The following is a 20,422-nucleotide window of genomic DNA, read 5'->3' as shown; positions in this document are numbered from 1 at the left end:
GCAGACACTAAGTGTTGATTGCATTCTTATTGCCTGATACTGTCCCCCAGAGTATCATCATACTTTTCCTGATAAAGATGGATGCTTAAATCAGCATCAACCAATGATTTCATTTTCTATTCTACCTGATATCTTTTTTAGACCTAGATCATTTCCTAAGAGAAAATCATCTCAGGGGATAATGTGATGATTAAGAGAATATTCATGGAACCCAACACAGGGCCTTACACACAGTACACACATTGTAAATGGAATCTGGTGTTGTTATAATAGTTAATCTTTGGAATGGGCATTTTAAATACTTAGTATAATGACAGAAAGATGGTTGTATGTTGGAGGCAAGCTTAAATATGTCATAATGGCTCATGACATGGGGTTCCCAGCTCCGTGACTTAGGCTTTGCAGTTTCCATCAAGTTACTTTTCCTTTCCCTGTGCCTCACTGTCTCCATTTGTAAAATTAGATAATACTGTTACTAGTTACGTTACACTGAATTTGTAATTGCTGCTGCTGCTGCTAAGTTGCTGCAGTCGTGTCTGACTCTGTGCAACCCCATAGACGGCAGCCCACCAGGCTCCCCCGTCCCTGGGATTCTCCAGGCAAGAACACTGGAGTGGGTTGCCATTTCCTTCTCCAATGCATGAAAGTGAAAAGTGAAAGTGATTAACCACTTCTTTATCCCTACATGGATAGCTGAAACAACTGGATTCCTCATCTGTAATGCTTGCTCACTCCTTTCTCTAGTAACACCTGCTGACTCCTGATAGTTTGAGATGCAGCTCCTACTCTCTGAGCCTCAAATAGTCTCATCTGTTAAAAATAATAATTCCTGCCTCAAAGGGCTACTGAGTGTATCACAAGAGCTGATACCTAGAAAGTTCTTATCAGAGTGTTTGGTGCATGCAATAAACATCATGAGGACCACCTATACTTCTATTTCTTTGGAAGGGAAAGCATTCCCTGCTGTTTCAACAAGTTTCAAGGAAAGGAGTTTTATCCTAACAAATCAATAAAATTTATCTTTGAAAAGTATCCTTGACATGAAGGCCTCTGTATTTTCGCTATTTCAGACATTTCTACTTGTGATTGGTGTGGTGGGCGTGATGGTGGCTGCAATTCCTTGGACTGCTATACCTGTGATTCCCCTTGGCATCATTTTCTTTTTTCTTCGGAGATATTTCTTAGAGACATCACGAGATGTGAAACGCCTGGAATGTACAAGTGAGTACCAGGGCTCTCAGGTTGGGATGGCAGTGCAGTCTATCTTCCATTTATGCCTCAATTAACCAGACCCCTGAAACTCTGCAGACTGTTCTATGGGATTTCTCACTGTTAACATTAGGTGATTGAAAGTTATGGCCCCTGAGAGTAGGTTTGGCCCTTAAGGCAAATGGAGCTGGCAGCGGGTCAGCTGCCCTTTGCATTTTATCCCAAGGAGGATGGATGTGAGCACCATGAGGACAGGAACCATTTCTGTCTTGTTCATGACCTATGTCCTAACACAGAGTATCCACTCTGTTAATACTATTATTGAAAGTATTTAATCATGTTGGAACTAATGTAGAAGGAAAATAGAGAATTGTTCTTCAAAAGAAAGCTGAGCACTGAAGAATTGATGCTTTTGAACCGTGGTGTCGGAGAGAAGACTCTTGAGAGTCCCTTGGACTGCAAAGAAATCTAACCAGGCCATCCTAAAGGAGATAAGTCCTGAGTGTTCATTGGAAGGACTGATGTTGGAGCTGAAACTCCAATACTTTGGCCACCTGATATGAATAGCTGACTCATTTGAAAAGACCCTGATGCTGGGAAAGATTGAAGGCGGGAGGAGAAGGGGATGATAGAGGATGAGATGGTTGGATGGCATCACTGACTCAATGGACATGAGTTTGGGTAAACTCTGGGAATTGGTTATGGGCAGGGAGGCCTGGCGTGCTGTGGTTCATGGAGTCACAAAGAGTCAGACACGACTGAGCGACTGAACTGAACTGAACTGAAAGTTACCAGAAATGACAAGGAAAGGAAAAGATTAGGGAAAGGAAAGGAGACCTCAGGAAATATATGTTAAAAGTGATATATTTGAAAAAAAAATTCTTTCACATGTTCTAGTAAGTTGCAGTTGTTAAAAGTATTGGAAATTGTGTGTTAGTTGCTTAATCATGTCTGACTCTTTGAGACTGCATGGTTTGTAGCCCACCAGGCTCTTCTGTCCATGGAATTCCCCAGGCAAGAATACTGGAGTGGATAGCCATTCCCTTCTCCAGAGGATCTTCCTGGCCCAGGGGTTGAACCCAGCTCTCCTGCATTGCTGGTGGACTCTGATATCTAAGCCACCAGGGGAGCCCTATTGAAAAGATAAGCCCTTTTATTTTCAGGTCTGCTCTTTGCCATTTTCAGTATTTGGGGTGATAACCACACTGTTTGAAAGCTGAGTGGGGAAGAATTGATGCTTTTGAACTATGGTGTTGGAGAAGACTCTTGAGAGTCCCTTGGACTGCATGGAGATCCAACCAGTCCATCCTAAAGGAGATCAGTCCTGGGTGTTCACTGGTAGGACTGATTTTGAAGCGTTTGAAACTCCAATACTTTGGCCACCTGATGTGGAGAGCTGACTCATTTGAAAAGACCTTGATGCTGGGAAAGATTGAGGGCAGGAGGAGAAGGGGACAACAGAGGATGAGATGGTTGGATGGCATCACCGACTCAATGAACATGGGTTTGGGTGGACTCCGCGAGTTGGTGATGGACAGGGAGGGCTGGCCTGCTGCGGTTCATGGGGTCACACAGAGTCTGACACAACTGAGCGACTGAACTGAATTGAACCACACTGTTTGTGTTCCCCTTTCTCAAAGCTATTCATAGAAATGATGCTGAAAATAATCCCCTAGGAGAACTCAGGAGGGGGATCGGTTCAGTATGTATTTAGTTGATAACTCCATTCACCTTCCGAGTTTTAGAATAATGGGGAACAAAGGCGTCCCTGGTGGTCCTGTGGTTAAGACTCTGTGTTTCCACTGTGGGGGCAACCAGTTTAGTCCTTGTTGGGAAACCACATTCTGCAAGGTGCAGCAAAAAACAGAATAATGGGGAACACATTTTATGATTCATTAGTCTATTCTACAGGTAATCACAGATGATGGAATAATCAAATTTTTCTCTTATTATTGCACACATTTCATCAGTATTAAAACAAAAATAAGGAAAATAGATTGTTATATATTTTTAAAAGTTATAAAAATAACCAAAAAATAAGGAGAGGATATGTTTGCATCAGAGACCTCAACCGTGAATAATTATTGGAGATTAATACCAACTTAACCTTCTAGAAACCAAGCCAAGAACAGACGTGTGTTGAGTCTCATGCTTCTCTGTATCTACTAAGTGGAAAAAAATCTCAGTTCATCCAGTCAGAGGAGTTTTATTGTGGCATTTGTATGTTTTGTTTTTAATAATAAACACTTGAAGTACTTACCTTTATTTGCAAAAAGAATAGTGATCATCAGTTTCATAAAATCTGTAGAAGACATTTTCACTCATCAAGAGAAGCAGCTAACGTCCTGTGAGGTCGAGTTTGGCGAGGTGTTTGGATGGATGGGGAGCAGTAGAGTCCAGGTGTGTGTGCAGTTCTACCTATATGACTCAGTGGGATGGTAGGACCTGGGGAGGCAGAAGAGGAAGTGATGAGCTCCATCCAGTCTTCTGTGTAGACAGGGTTCAGACATTTTATGGTTTGAGGCCACTCATGAGATGGAGTCATTCAATAGTCTTGTCACAAAGCAGATTCTCTGGCACATTGAGAGAGAGGTTGTTCCAGAAAGAATATTTGACAGAATTTTTGCATGGGGCAAGGGCTATTTCCCATTCACATGGAAGTGGAGAAATGGGCTCCTTCTGAGGCTTTTGTCAAGAAGCAGTACACGATTTTCTCAGTATTTGATCTGGAGAGTCTGAGAACTTTGGCACCATCACTGTGGATTATTTGGATTTTTTGCACCGAGTAGGCTGAAACAAGTTAAGTTCAGTTCATTTCAGTGGCTCAGACATGTCCGACTCTTTGCGACCCCATAAATTGCAGCACGACAGGCGTCCCTGTCCATCACCAACTCCAGGAGTTCACTCAAACTCACGTCCATCGAGTTGGTGATGCCATCCAGCCATCTCATCCTCTGTCGTCCCCTTCTCCTTCTGCCCCCAATCCCTCCCAGCATCAGAGTCTTTTCCAATGAGTCAACTCTTTGCATGAGGTGGCCAAAGTACTGGAGTTTCAGCTTTAGCATCAGTCATTCCAAAGAACACACAGGGCTGATCTCCTTTAGAATGGACTGGTTGGATCTCCTTGCAGTCCAAGGGACTCTCAAGAGTCTTCTCCAACACCACAGTCCAAACACATCAATTCTTTGGTGCTTAGCTTTCTTCACAGTCCAACTCTTACATCCATACATGACTACTGGAAAAACCATAGCCTTGACTAGACGGACCTTTGTTGGCAAAGTAATGTCTCTGCTTTTTAATATGCTATCTAAGTTGGTCATAGCTTTACTTCCAGGGAGTAAGCGTCTTTTAATTTCATGGCTGCAGTCACCATCTGCAGTGATTTTGGAGCCCAGAAAAATAAAGTCTGACACTGTTTCCACTGTTTCCCCATCTATTTCTCATTCGTTTTCTGAATGTTGAGCTTTGAGCCAACTTTTTCACTCTCCTCTTTCACTGTCATCAAGAGGCTTTTTAGTTCCTCTTCACTTTCTTCCATAAGGGTGGTGTCATCTGCATATCTGAGGTTATTGATATTTCTCCCAGCAATCTTGATTCCAGCTTGTGCTTCATCCAGCCCAGCATTTTTCATGATGTACTCTGCATATAAGTTAAATAAGCAGGGTGACAATATACAGCCTTGATGTACTCCTTTTCCTGTTTGGAACCAGTCAGTTGTTCCATGTCCAGTTCTAAGTGTTGCTTCCTGACCTGCATACAGGTTTGTCAAGAGGCAGGTCAGGTGGTCTGGTATTCCTATCTCTTTCAGAATTTTCCACAGTTTATTGTGATCCACAAAATCAAAGGCTTTGGAATATATAGTCAATAAAACAAGTTAGACAATACATTTAATCCAGGTACCCCATCCTGCATACCTCAGATAACCATATGCGGTAGCCAGTTGATTAGAAAGTTTATGTTCTCTATCTAGGTGGTGGTGGTAGTTGTGTTCAGTCCCTCAGTCGTGTCTGACTCTTTGACCCCAGGGACTACATGCAGCATGGCAGGCTTCTCTGTCCTTCACCATCTCCCAGAGTTTGCTCAAACTCATCATGTCCATTGAGTTGGTGATGCCATCCAACCATCTCATCCTAGGGCTGAGTGGATTGTCACCTGGCCCCTAGCCCATGCTGTCCTCCCCCAGCCGAGGGTCTCCCATTCTCTCTGAGCCCCAGTGTCTCACAGAAGGAAGCCTGCTCCTTCCTTCCTTATAGAATTGGGAACACTAAACACAAGAGGAGGTTCTGTGTCTTTACCTATTTGTACCTCAACCCCTCTAAATGTGCAGTGCCCAGATGCATGTTGGTACTGGCTGAACTGTCATCAGACAGGCATTCAGATACTGGACTAAAGAGTGAGAACCTGAAAACAGTTTGGAGTTTCACCCTTGATTCTTTCCCCATAATTTTATAAAATCTCTGAAGCCTCCTGTAAGATGCATTACTAACTTCCCATAAACAACCTAATTGTACTAACAGGTCTTCTCTAGGAGACACACAGGTAACAAAGTGATGTCAGTATTTCCTGCTGATACAGCACAAGTTATCATTCACCCCCAGACAGAGGTCACAGGCTCACTATGTGTCCCTGACAACAGCAAGTTACAGCCTCATTCATTGGAGGAAGGAAAACCCCACCAGAAGTGTCCTCCCTGCTTGGCAGCCTGCAGCCCACCTGTTCCCTGATGTGCAGGAGCCTGACCTTGATGCTTGTGGTCAGCGTGTTCTTAGAAAAGAAGGCAGGAAATGAATGGTCAGTCATGTGACACCAGGCCCAAACCCACATGTAGTCACTCAAAAGAGAATGGCCACTAAGGCCACTGTCAGATTCTAAAAGATTGATGTGTCACACACCGCAGTGACCTCAGAACACCAGGACAGGTATCTAGCAGGCAGTTAATAAAATGTCCATCAGGTTCCTGGAATGGAAGTCAAGACTGTTCAAAGGCTCCTCGTCTGCCAGGTCCTGTGGGCACAAGGGTGGTGCAGCACCGGGTGATCCATGACCTGCACAGAGGTTCCTGGCGCAGGTGCAGGGAGAGGCCCAGGACAGGGGAGGCAGCAGACTGTCCCCTCCCCTTACTCGTCTCACCCTGTCCTGTGTCTGGCTCTGGTGCAGGGTTGGGGATGTACTGACTCTATCCCAGCCCTTACGTTACTCATCTGAGGAGGAGACAGCCCGCAGGTTACTCAACAAAATTCAGTGTGGTGAGGACTCTAATTAGGAATTAAATTTTAAAAGGCTACTGATTCAAAAATTAGTGAATGGTAATTCACTACCATTATTCTTCACTTCACTACCCAATAGTGAAGGGTAATTACTCACCCATGAAAAAGAATGGAATATTAGCATTTGCAGCAGCATCGATGGACTTGGGAATATTATTATTAGTAAAGTCAGTCAGAGGAAGATAAATACGATACCACTTATATATGGAATCTAAAAACAATACAAATGAATCTGTACCCAAAATAGAAATAGACTCAGAGACATAGAAAACAAACTTACAGTTGGCAAAGGGGATTGGGAGAGAGGGAAGAACAAGTTAGAAGTATGGGATTAATAGACATACTGCTATTAATGTGTCAAATAGACAACAACAAGGAATTACTGCAAAGCACAGGGAATTTTATTCAGTATCTTGTATTAACCTGTAATAAAATATAATCTGAAAAAAATAACTGAATGACTATACTATATACCTTAAACTAGAACATTATTGTAAATCAACTGTACTTCAATATATTTTTAAAAAATTGTCAACAATTTCCACCTGATGAGATGCCAGAAGAATTTGGAGGGAGGCGTGTGTGAGAGGATCTTGATGAAAGAACAATAATTTCTTTATCTAAATCTAGCTGTGGTTTGAACTTGACCAAAGATAGTTTCAAGGAGAAGCTTTCATTCCCAGGTCATTAAAGTGAAGCTTGGTGTGAGCAGGACTTTGAGGGTCACATGGAGGATTCTCTTTGGCGGGATGTGTGACCACAGAGCCCGGGAGGCAGTGGTTTCCTTGCATCCAGCCTTCTTGACTTTCTCTACTGTGTGTCTGTCTCTGTTTCCCCAGCACGGAGCCCGGTATTTTCCCATTTAGCATCTTCTCTCCGGGGACTCTGGACCATCCGGGCGTACAAAGCTGAACAGAAGTTTCAGGAACTGTTTGATGCACACCAGGATTTGCACTCAGGTCTGTAAGTTTCTGGAGATGATTTCAAAGGATGGCATGTGCTCCCTTCTGAGGCTGACCTCCCTCTCAGGTGGCCTAGTAGGCCAGCACCTCTCTCTGTGTCACTCCTCATCCCCCTCTGCACACCTGCCTCCCCCACCCCTTCCTCTCAGCATCCCCTCAGTGCTCCCTTCTTCCCTGTCATCCCCTGCTTTTCTCTCCTGACTGGCTCGCATTGTCCTTGTATCACTGTGCCCTGTAGACTTCTGTCTCTTTAGGGTAAGAGTGTCAGCTAACTTCTTTTTTGTGAAGATCCAGATAGAAAATATTGTAGGCTTGTGTGCTGTACTGTGTCTGTTGCAACTACTCACCTTTGCTGTTGTAGCACAAAGACAGGCAAAGATAATACATCAGAAAATGGCAGTTTCTGTGTTCCAATAAAACTTTATTTACAGAACCAGGTGGTAGCTGTTCTCACCCTCCAGACTGCGGTTTGCTGACTCTTTTCAGAGCGTGGAGGGTGGCAGATGTGATTGAGGAAATAATTTCCTGATTTGCCATCCACTTGATTATGTTTTTATCAGTGAAATTTTTTCCCTAGGTAAAAAATTCAGAATTTCCTCTAAGTCTATAAAATCCAAGCTAAACTTTCCAATAATTATTGTATTTTGAAGATAAAAATGGCATTTTGAAAGTCACATGCAGGTACATATATACAATGGAGTATTACTCAGCCATTAAAAAGAATACATTTGAATCAGTTCTAATGAGGTGGATGAAACTGGAGCCTATTATACAGAGTGAAGTAAGCCAGAAAGAAAAACACCAATATAGTATACTAACGCATATATATGGAATTTAGAAAGATGGTAACAATAACCCTGTATGCGAGACAGCAAAAGAGACACAGATGTATAAAACAGTCTTTTGGACTCTATGGGAGAGGGAGAGGGTGGGATGATTTGGGAAAATGGCATTGAAATATGTATAATATCATATATGAAATGAGTCGCCAGTCCAGGTTCAATGCATGATACTGGATGCTTGGGGCTGGTGCAATGGGACGACCCAGAGGGATGGTATGGGGAGGGAGGAGGGAGGAGGGTTCAGGCTGGGGAACACATATATACCTGTGGCAGATTCATTTCAATATATGGCAAAACCAATACAATATTGTAAAGTTAAAAAATAAAATTACATAAAAATAAAAGAAAGTCGCATGCAGTTCCTGTTAGCTGATGGTCACATAGACATTGGCTCCTAAGAATAAACACTGCAGGGCCCTGTGGTGAGGGCAGAAGGTGCTGGAAACAGTGTGAGCTGTGCTCTCTGCTGTGTGAGAGCTGGGAGCAGTCGACCCTGTGAGAGGATGATCTTCACACTGAGGCCCAGCACTGCAGGAAATGCACAGATGAGATGATTTCCCATCTTCCTTCTTGTGATCTTATTTCTGTGGATAACCTGTGGGTTGAAGTTTTCAATTCATGCTTCCTGGACGGATTCCTGTGTGTCCCATACATTCATTGTCTTGTGTTAGAACCTAGTTTTATAGAATCTTCAGGTTCCTTGGGTATGTAACTTTGCTGTCCTACCTGTGTAAAATCTTCTGTAGCTCAACTGAGAAAATATTCTCCCTCATGAGAAGCAGCTAACATGGTTTTTCTGTTTATATATTACACTTATTATGGTTCCAAATCCAGAGGCTTGGTTCCTGCTTTTGACGACGTCCCGATGGCTCGCTGTGTATCTGGATGTCATCTGTGCCATCTTTGTCACTGCTGTTGCCTTTGGGGCCCTAATTCTGGCACAATGTAAGTACAGATGTGAATAACGTGTTGTGGTGTGCTTACAGTTTATAGCTTTGTTAACAATTATTAAATTGTTGCTACCTCGTCTAATAATTTATACTGTTTTGTTGTAATGAATTGTATTAAAATGCTTGCAGCATGTAATTCCACAGTGTGGTCCATATGAAGTCATTTGTGTCTTGATATGTTACCTTTTATCCTTTTATCTTTTGTTGAATGGGTTGGAGTCTGAACAACTGTAGCAAGCTGACCTTTTGAACATTCTAGGTAGTATCCTGTAGATGTGAGGAGAGAACCAAGTTTACCATTAAGGTTTTTCTTCAGTGTAGAGTTTAGGTTTTAGCTTTAGGGCTACTCAAATCTCTTGGATGTAGGTGCCTGGTACACACTGGGTGAGAAAGATTTTCTGTAGCAAAAAACAGTATCCTCACTGCTGTATGGGTACCAGATGAGCAGTTGTTGGTGTGTGTGGCATGAATTCACCATCCCTAATGATTCCAATCTAACAGCATTGAATCTTTAATATGGAACAAGGAAAGTAGTATTTTAGATTTAAAAACATTTGCTCTTAAAACCCATTGTCTTGTTTTTGTGGTTTCAACTGCAGCTGCATTGGACTTGTAGAAAGTGAAATTACCTAATGGTTCTTGCATCCATAATGACAAAAGTCTGAATAATGACTTGATTCCTCACCTATATAATGTGGTCAAGTATATGTCAATCCTATAGGGATTAATAAACACATTTAACAGTCTTTCTGAATTCATAGTCATTTTTATGTACTGTTGTTATGGTCTCAATGAACAGATAGTAAAAGTATGAATAATATGATCATTACATGTGAATGATTTAAATATTATAAAGGAGTCTTCTTTATTAAGTTACAGAAGGAGCTGAACAGGGCGTTAAGAACAAGACTGACTTGATTCCTCTTCTTCTTCCTCATTTAGCTTTATATGCTGGGGAGGCTGGCTTGGTGCTATCTCTCGCCCTCACGCTCACGGGGATGTTCCAGTGGTGCGTCAGGCAAAGCATTGAAGCTGAGAATATGGTGATGTTTATCTTATGGTTCTTAGCCTTTTCTAATCTCCTTGCCATTAACTGGCATAAAAGCAATTCTTATGTAAAATAGTGAAACTTTTGTTTTTATATCATGATTAACAGAATTTTTTTTTTACATCCTCTTCTGTTTGTTTAAAGTAAATGTAAAACTGAAAATTAAATATATATGTGTTTTTCTCAGTCTTATGTGCACCATGTCAGCAGGTTTTATACTCATCACAAACTCTCTTCAGATATAATAAATATCTCTGCAGGAGAAAGGTTCTGAAATCCTGGAGAGAATACAAGCTAATTTCTTAGTGGCTTGTTTATCTATGTTTCTTAACAGATGATTCCTCATTGTTGGTTAAAATATAGAATTCGGTGTTTTAAGATTTGTTTATTTAATTAGATTCCTCCACTCCCTGTTTTATCATCTATTCTTGTGTGTGCTGAACACCTGAATTTGCTGGTGTTTCTTCTTTCTGATAGGATAAGCTCCTGCTCAGAATGTGCTATTAGAGTGGAGTTCTATCACTTTAAGAGATGTTAGTCAGTATGTAAATTATCATCTCTTTTGAATATTTACACCTTCTCCTAAAGGGAGAAAAACAAATAAAAGTGAAAACTTTCCACTTCTCTCTTTGAATAAAGCAGAGAGTGACTAATTATTAAAATGAGGTTTGATGACCATTCAGTTCTGCTCGTTTATAACAAATGGCTCTTCTGTAGCCACACGTTACTGATTGGTGTCCATAAGTATTTTTTTCTTATAAAAATTCTCTCTTTTTTTTGTTCAGTTGTGAAAAGTGGATCAATAAAATCTTTGCATTCATTTCTATAATTCTTTTAGTTTTTATATAGTTTTTAAGGAAGTAGCTGTAAATAACAGTGTTACAAGACCATGAGCAAGTTTGTAAATCATCAAAGGCCTCATCCAGCTCTTACCTCTGTCCCTAATGGATGCTAAGACCTGAGATCTTCTGAACCATAGAAAAGCTGATGTAAAGATATTAAGGTAGACTGCTTCATTTACAATCTCTAAACATCCATAAGCAAGACCTTTCCTAACTCCTGTGATGTCTTATGTGTTTCAGATGATTTCAGTAGAGAGGGGGCTTGAATATACAGAGTGTGAGAAAGAAGCACCCTGGGAATACGAGTATAGACCACCAACAGCCTGGCCCCATAAAGGAGAGATTGAGTTTTACAGTGTGAACTTCAGGTACAGCTTAGATGGGCCTCTGATATTGAAGAACCTGGGAGAAACCATAATCTCAACACTAAAGGTTTGTTTAAGCCATTTGCCTCTTTAAAATCCAGCTAAAGATTTAGTGCATGTCTGCTGTTGCCTTCCTTGTTAGTGAGTCAGGAGGATTCTCTTGGATGCAGATTAGATCAATGACACTATGTGAATCTTTCTTGAAAACTGACCATGGGATGGGGATCCAAGCATTTCTTTCCCTGTGTAACGAGCTCCCTCATGGCAGTTGGTGGGCCCTGGGCTTCAGGGCTCGATCTTAACCTGACCCAGGGCACTATATGTGATACCTGACTATTCATACTAAATCTGGGAAGTCAGCGCTGGCTCCATGTGCCTAACTGTCCAATATCTTCTCTGTTTCCTCCTTTCCATCCTTTCTTCTTTGTATTTCTGAGATCTCCTCCTCCCATGGTCCCCTCTGGTTGCAGCCTCCTCCTCTGTCCCTTGGCCCTTCCCATAGACTTGTCCTCCACTCACCCACACTGAGCCATACCCCTGCCCTCCACCCCACAGACTGTTTCTTTCTTTAATACAATCTGATCCTTACTGGTGTGGGTGAGTTGCTGCTGGAACCAGAGCGCAGCCCCAAGTCTACTCCAGCAGGGGCCATGGGATGAGCTTATAGCCACTAGAGAAGAGCCTGAATCATGACTCAGTCAGGGGTGAGGAACTAGAGCCCCCAGGCGGAGACAGGGCCTGGACACCTACTCAAAGTGGATGAGATTTCACCTGTAAACATTTATGATCAGATCTGTCAACACTCTTAGATATGCAGATAATACCACTTAAATGGCAGAAAGTAAAGAGGAACTAAAGAACCTCTTGATGAGGATGAAAGAGAAGAGTGAAAAAACTCAGCATTTGAGAAACTAAGATCATGGCATCTGCTCCCACCACTTAATGGCAAATAGATGGGGAAACAATGAAAACAGTGACAGACTTTATTTTATTGGGCTTCAAAATCACTTTGGACAGTGACTGGAACAACCAGTAACCAACACACACACACACACACACACACACACACACACACACACAAGACAACGGAGTAAACAACAGATTGCACTTAAATAATCACTCTTTGAGAACTCCACCACTGACCCACCTAGAGGACTATAGCTATGATATAATGAATGTTACCCTTGTTACATGAAAGAATAAGTATTCAACTTAATGCCCAGGGATCAGCTTCAGTTAGTTACTGAGTGAAAGCTGGCTCCTAATTATTTCCAGTCTCACCATAGGTCAAGAAGAGGGTGAAGACTGCTGTGTCTGGAAAACATTAACCACAGTTCTTGCTGCAGCTCTGTCCCTGAAAGTGCTGGAGGCCATCATTGTTTGCTTACTCATAGCTCCATGTTGATCAGATCTTGTATTGTCAATATAATTCTGTTCATTTGTGTCTTAAATTTCCTCCAAAGTGATAAAATATGAATCATCTAAAAAACTTCATAGTACAGCTTAGGAAAATACAGTTTTGAATTATTCCTTCTTAAAACCCTCCAAATCATAGTACTATCTGAGATTCTAAAATGTTTGAAGGAATATTTAATTTTGAGACTGAATTAATAAATGTGATAAGTTGCCTTTTGACCTTTATCTTGGTCCACTCAGCATCACCATTAGCTTCACTTCTATATTGGGAGATGATACCCAGGCAGTTTGTTCTTGAAACGATTTCACTCTACCTCTGTACATCCCAGGTACCCTCTCCTGCTCACCTATCTCTGCTCCCATCACTGCAGGACACCACTTTGGTGTTGACTTTGATTGAGACAAGCTGCTGTAGGGGAGGGGAGGGGAAGACTTGGGAGTGAGTTCACCCAGAAGAAATGGGGCTCTATTCTCTTTCTGCCATGTGCTCTCCTGTCCTGATTCATGGAAGTTAGAGTTAATAGGAAAGTGTAGTTGGTACTCTGCTGGTTTATGATTCATGGAAGAAATACCAATTAAAAATAAAGACTCACAATGAGGTAAATGCAACCCTAGACTTCCTGGGTAGATTCTGAACATGGGCTGCATTTCTCATTTTGATGATTTTTGGTTGATTTGATAATTTTAGAGAGTCCTGGGCCCCTTTAAAGCATTTTCCAGCTCTAGAGGTATATTAATTTGGGTTTGTTATTTTTTCCTGCTCAGAGCTTTTCTTGAACTTTTACAGATGCTTACTAGACCTTGCTATAATGTGCAAAAATACTAGTTTCCTACATTTTTTCCTTTTTTTTTACATAATATTTTCTCAGGAACATCTCCCCTCACTCCCAGCTTGTCCCACTTCTTTTCCAAGTTTCCTGATTCCTTGGGACTCAGACTGTATTGCCAGGGCCAGCATCACCTGCATCTCCTGGAGCTTCTTAGAAACGCAGAGTCTCAGGTTCACCCAGACCTCTTGACTCAGCATCACATTTGAACAAGACCTCCCAGTAAAGTCCTTTCTCTCCCATGGGCAGGTTTTGATGACACATAACCCATGATTTCTAAGAAATATCCTTTGACAGTTTGAAACCAAACTCATGAATCACCCAAACACCAGTTGTGTCTGAACATGAGACTCTAGAACGTTCTGCAGCGCTTAACACCCTATAGATTTACTTACTTTCGTATTCTGCAAACTGCACCTTTACTTCATAATTCAACTCTGTATGATTCCATTGCATTTATTTGCATCTTTTCAGTGAGTCTGTCTTCATCACAGGCAGTTTTCGTCCTGCTCCCGCATTCCCCACACCATCCTCCTGTGGGGACTGGAGGAATTTCCCACAGGCTCAGCCCTGCCTGGACCTGGAGTCAGAGACAACCCCGTGCTGCAGTGTATGTGTGCCTCTGTCACCACCTGATGGGATCAAAAATAAGTCTTGCTCCCAAGCAGGGCTCAAAGTCTGTTTGGCCTGTTCCTTAGTCACCATGTGCCCAATTTAGCAGCAGGTTTCTCTCCCAGCCTAACTGTGGGTGCTGGTTCTTCCTGTTGATAGCCTCAGTGACCTCAGGTACACTTTTCTCAGTGATGTCATCCCTCTTGTCCTAACCACCACATTATATGCATCCGTGTTCAAGTCATGCTTCAACTCTCTGACCATAGGATCTCTATGGTAGGCCTGTTTCTTTAACTGCAGCTACACCTCTCCCCACTTTCTCTGTTCTAGCTACATAGAGGGACATGATAAGATGTCCGGCCATCCTGGTGATAAGAAAACCATCAGCAGATGGAAAAGAGGCCAACATATATGGACTTGAGTCTCATCTTGTGCTTTATAGGCTCTCTTATTTCAGGCAGACTAATTAAACTTATGCGGGCTTCTCAGATGGCTCAGTGGTAAAGAATCCACCTGCAATGCAGGAGACACAGGTTCAGTCCATGGGTCAGGAAGATTCCATGGAGAGGGAAATGGCAACTGACTCCAGTGTTCTTGCCTGGGAAATCCCATGGACAGAGGAACCTGGTGGGCTACAGTCAATGAGGTCACAAGGAAGTCAGACATGACTTAACAACTAAACAACAGCAATGTAAAAGGAAAGAGTTTATTTTGTTTTTCAAAAGTAGTGCAGCCTGGCACTCAGGTACTGAATGTGGTCCTTAAAATGAGGGGTTGAGTCATGAAGCATTGCAGGAGTAGAATCTTCAGGGCTTGGCACCACACTGGACATGGGGAAAACTGGAAATTAGGTGGACATTTTGAGCCTATGCACTTGGGAAAGAAGTAGTAATATTAGAGTGGGGACGTCAGAGGAAGTGGCTATTTTGTCTGGGGCATTGGGTTCTGATTATGTTAGGTTTGGTGTATGAAGAGAGATCTAGCTACAAATGTCTAACAAGTTAGTGTGGTCATCAGAGGCCAACAGCAGCCTGGTCTGGGAAAACAGCAAGGGGCCATCACAAAGCAGCTAAAATAAGATTGTCTTCTAGTGTCTTTGTGTTAAGAATGTAAACTTACTCATGCTGGAGATACTGTCCATGGGCAATTGGTAAAACACATTGATGACCTTGGAAAGACTTCAGGTTATGTTTTTGATGACTGAATGGTAGAATTAGCCAGAGCCAGGTTTTCTTTGAGTTGCCTTTTCTTTACTTTCCTCACTGGAGTTTGGAGCTCACAATCCTGTTGTGAGCAGCCTGTGGTGCCCCTGAGCATCTTGGGCTTTCACCAAGAGTCTGTTCCAGTTTGCACAGGTGGATCAGTTTCAATATAACTGAGAGTATGGAAACATACATTCTTAGAGACAGTTCTCACCTGTGTCCTGATTGTGTTTATTTACATATGAGAACAGCCAGAAATACAGGCATACTTGGTTTGATTGTGCTTTGCAGATAGTGCTTTTTTGGTTTTTTGTTTGTTTGTTTGTTTGTTTTACAAATTGGACATTTATGGCAACCCTGCATGGAGGAAGTGTATCAGCACCATTTTTCCTACAACATTTGCTTACTTTGTATCTCTGTCATGTTTTGATGACTCTTGCAATATTTCAAACTTTTTGTTATTGCATTTGTTGTGGTGATCTGGAATCAGTGTTCTTTAATGTTGCTATAACCCAGTAAAGGCTCAGATAATGGTGTTTTTTTGTCACAATAAAGTATTTGAAAATTAAAGTATGTACTTTGTAGACATAATGTAGACTATAGCATAGTGGCAATATAACTTTTATATGCACAGAGAAGCAAAATTTTTTGTATGATTTACTTCACTTTGCATTATTTACATTATTGAGGTAGTCTGGAACCAACTCCATGATATCTTTGAGGCCTCTCTGTACACAGAACACATGAGTTTTATATCTATATCTATATATCTATCTATATATATACACATACACACACACACATATACTAGGCCTGGTTATATACAGAAACTGGTCCATCTATATTATGTAAAGTATGGTTTAATGTACAGTACAAAATGGCTACAAAGAAATAATCTAAACCCTCTTTTCTTACATTTAACCTCTGTGATGATTAAATTATTTTTTGAAATGCCATGACTGATTTTATGGACTAAGATTTGACAATTTGGAAATGTTCAAATAATAAAATATGAAAAGTTCTGAGCATGAGCATTATGATTACAGTGCTCAGAAAAATTATTTTTTCACTGTTTAAATCTGAGTTATAAAAATTTGCTAAATTAATTGACAAATGATTGAAAGCATGTCTTACACCCCTCATTGATTCCAAATCCCTAAATAGAGGTGAAATCATCTCTTGGGAAGCTCCTACCAGGGAATTAGCAGTTGAGAAAGCTTGTTGGTTAGAAAAAAAAAAAGAAGGGCCAGTTTTTGCATACATATTGAATGCACACAGCTAAAGGCCAATTTTTACAGTACAGTTTTATTCCCCACCAGCATTTTACCTGCACTATGTAGATCCTTTAATCTTATTGTTAGTGCATTTTTTCTCTGCTTTAAAAAAAAAATGTTACATTTTATATTATAGTATAGTTGATTAACAATGTCATGTTACTTTCAGGTGTACAGCAGAGTGTTTCAGTTATACATATACATGTGTCTATTCTTTTTCAAATGCTTTTCCATTTAGGTTATTAGATAGCATTGAGCAATGTTCCTATTGCTATACAGTAGGTCCTTGCTGGTTATCCATTTAAAATATAGCAGTGTGTACATGTCAATCCCAAACTCGCTATCTTTCTGTTTTGGTTTAATAACTAGACTGACACTCAACATGTATTCTTACAAGGTGCAATTGTAAGTATTGATTTGTTAGTAAAATGCCTTTTGAACTGCTCAGATGAAAGTCCCCATATAAATAGCAAATGTTGTTTGTGTTGTTGTTGACTCATTATTTGCATTTTGTCTACTGGCCACTGTCTTATGAGACCCTGAGACCTGTACTTTACAATTTTAAGATGTTTCCTTTCAGGATAGAATATAAATTAAAATATTTAACATAAGGAAGTGATTTAATTTCTTTACCAAAGAATAATTCCTCTTAAATAACAGATCCATGAAAAAGTGAGTATTTGTTTACATATAACACTTCTGACTAGACTTGACATCTCTGTAAAATAACCCACATAATTCTAAAGATCAAAATACCCAGACACGTATTTATAAACTGATTTTTTATGGACCACTTACTTAGAAGGCTTCTGGCTTTTCATTGCTAGTGTATTGATTCTGTTAGTTTTAAGTTGTCTTGTGACCATGGAGTCCCAGCCAGGGGAGAGTTGTCAATGTCTGAAATTTTTGGTTGCATTGTTTGTGGGGTGCTTCTGGTATCTAGTGGGTAGAGCCCATGGCTACTGCTAACCCTGCTACAATATACAGGGTAGCCCCACATACTCCCAACCATGAATTATCTGGCCCAAAATGTCAACAGTGCCATGTTTGAGAAATTTACAAACTACTCTTTATATAGAACTTTTAAAATTCATCTTCGGCAATTATATTTTCTCCCAGGTTGGTTGTGTATTGTTAATTCTTAATCCCTTCTAGATCTCTTCAAAAGATGGCATTGTGGGAAGAACAGGAGCTGGAAAAAGTTCCCTCATCGCTGCCCTTCTTAGATTGTCAGAGCCTGAAGGTAGCATTTGGATTGATGGGATCAAGACAACCAGTATTGGACTTCATGATTTAAGGAAGAAAATGTCAGTTGCACCTCAGGTATGCACATCAGAGTATTTTCATATGTTCTTTTAATAAGGCATCTAAATTTAATTGCTTTTACTTTCTTTTTTCAAATTGCTTGAAAGAGTTGATCCTCCCCCACCCCCAATACAGAATATTTTTAGCAGACACGTTATCAGATACTAGACTTTGTTTATTTGTTCATTTGTTTGTTTTGTGTGCAAACTGACCTGGACAGATTTCTGGACTCAGACTTTTTCAGGTGCCATGGTTCTGAATATTGATAACCACATAATTCTGAAACAAAATGATAACTGATTTGTGTAGCCCTGGAGTGGTTCCTATAGGAAAACCTGAATTTTGTGTCTTAAAAATGGAATTTTGTTGTAGGAAATAAAGCCATCTTTTCAAGGGTGATTATCTCCTTGGAAGGCTTTCTGTGAAACTGTGGGGCTTTGAGAATTATAGGATGTATAGATGCTTTGGGGAGTCTTTTAGAATTCAGCTATTAGTAAATTATTTTAACCAGGGAAGCAGTACAGAAAAATGAGGAAGAACAGGAGACTTTGAATTCCATCTTTGTGTACCTCAGTTTTTTCTCCATCGCAAGGCAACTAACAGTCCAACTCCTTAAGCTGTCATGAGGGCTAAATGGGCCAGTGCGTGTGCAGTGCTTCATGTAGATCCAATATATGGTTGCTGTGATGGTGAAGCTTTGAATTGAGCATCTCTTCCTAGGCTCTGAGTCTATTTTCTTTTGTTCTGCTTCTTTGTTTTGTATGGGATTTTTTTTTTTTTTTTGGTTCTTTTGTTGTTGTTCTGCTTGTTAAAGAACTATGACTTTTAGGGAGTGTTTTAGAGGCTGAATTATATTAATATAGACAGTAGAAACTCGTGAAAGTTAAAAATAGAAATATCATATGACCCAGCAATTCTGTTTTAGGGTATAAACCCCAAATATTGAAATCAGGGTCTTGAGGAGATATCTGTATATGTGTGTTCATAGCAGCATTATTCCCAATAGCAAAAATGTGGAGGCACCTAAGGGTCCATTGACTGATGACTGGGTAAACAAAACATGGTACATTTCTATACAATGAAATATTATTCAGCCTTAGAAAGGAAGCCAATTCTGACACATGCTACAACACAGATGAACCTTGAGGAAAGTATGCTAATGTAAAATAAGCCAGTCAAAAATGATAATTAGTATATAATTCTATTAATATGAAGTACCTGAAGTAGTCAGTTCATGGAGACAGGAAGTAGAATGGTGATTGCCAGGAGTTGCAGGGAGAGGAGAGAGGGGAATTGTTGTTTAATGTCTACAGAGTTTCACTCATGCAAGATGAAAGGAGTCTGTGGCTGGATGGTGGTAATAGCTGTACAATAATGGGAATGTATTTAATACCACTTAAGTGTACATTTAAAAGTCATTAAGATGGTAAATTTTATGTGTTCTTGTTGTTGAGTCACCAAGTCATGTCCATCTTTGCACCACATGGACTATAGCCTGCCAGGCTCCTCTGTGCATGGGACTTTCCAATCAAGAGTTCTGGAGTGGGTTTCCATTTTCTTCTCCAGGGTTGCTGTTGCTGCTTCTTTTTTTTTTAAATTAAATTTATTTATTTTAATTGGAACCTAATTACTTTACAACATTGTATTGGTTCTGCCACACATCAACATGAATCTGCCACGGGCATACACGTGTTCCCCATCCTGAACCCCCATCCCATCTCCCTCCCTGTACCATCCCTCTGGGTCATCCCAGTGCACCAGCACCAAGCATCCTGTATCAAACCTGGACTGGTGATTCGTTTCTTATATGATATTATACATGTTTCCATGCCATTTCCCCAAATCATCCCACCCTCTCCCTCTCCCACAGAGTCCAGAAGACTGTTCTATATATCTGTGTCTTTTTTGCTGTCTCACATACAGGGTTATTGTTACCACTTTCTGATTCCATATATATGCATTAGTATACTGTATTGGTGTTTTTCTTTCTGGCTTACTTCACTCTGTATAATAGGCTCCAGTTTCATCCACCTCATTAGAACTGATTTAAATGTATTCATTTTAATGGCTGAGTAATACTCCATTGTATATATATGTACCACAGCTTTCATTTTTTAGGTTTTTATTTATTTATTTATTTAAATATATTTATTTTAATTGGAGGCTAATTAACAGGGCTTCTTGACCCAGGGATCGAACCCATGTCTCCTACATTGGCAGGCTGATTCTTTACCACTGAGTCACCCTATTTTACCACAGTTTAAAAACAATTTTTAAAAGATATTCCTTTCAGAAAAAATG

At 40.6% G+C, this 20,422-nt stretch overlaps 1 protein-coding gene across 4 annotated transcripts in view; it reads left to right on the top strand.

Annotated features, from left to right (window-relative positions):
• Positions 1–20,422, top strand: part of LOC109566912 (ATP-binding cassette sub-family C member 4-like) — a 727,713-nt gene that overhangs the window by 96,116 nt on the left and 611,175 nt on the right. For all 4 annotated transcript variants that reach the window (XM_070799902.1, XM_070799904.1, XM_070799905.1 and 1 more), the window contains exons 21-26: positions 1,071–1,221; positions 7,316–7,435; positions 9,115–9,225; positions 10,173–10,273; positions 11,361–11,552; positions 17,972–18,139. In XM_070799902.1, the coding sequence (XP_070656003.1) occupies positions 1,071–1,221; positions 7,316–7,435; positions 9,115–9,225; positions 10,173–10,273; positions 11,361–11,552; positions 17,972–18,139 (843 nt within the window). The remainder of the gene's footprint in view (positions 1–1,070; positions 1,222–7,315; positions 7,436–9,114; positions 9,226–10,172; positions 10,274–11,360; positions 11,553–17,971; positions 18,140–20,422) is intronic.

The sequence above is a fragment of the Bos indicus genome, chromosome 12 (assembly GCF_029378745.1).
Source record: "Bos indicus isolate NIAB-ARS_2022 breed Sahiwal x Tharparkar chromosome 12, NIAB-ARS_B.indTharparkar_mat_pri_1.0, whole genome shotgun sequence".
Taxonomy (NCBI): Eukaryota; Metazoa; Chordata; class Mammalia; order Artiodactyla; family Bovidae; genus Bos; species Bos indicus.
Note: the sequence above shows the minus strand (reverse complement) of the source record. Positions and strands in the feature narration are given on the sequence as shown.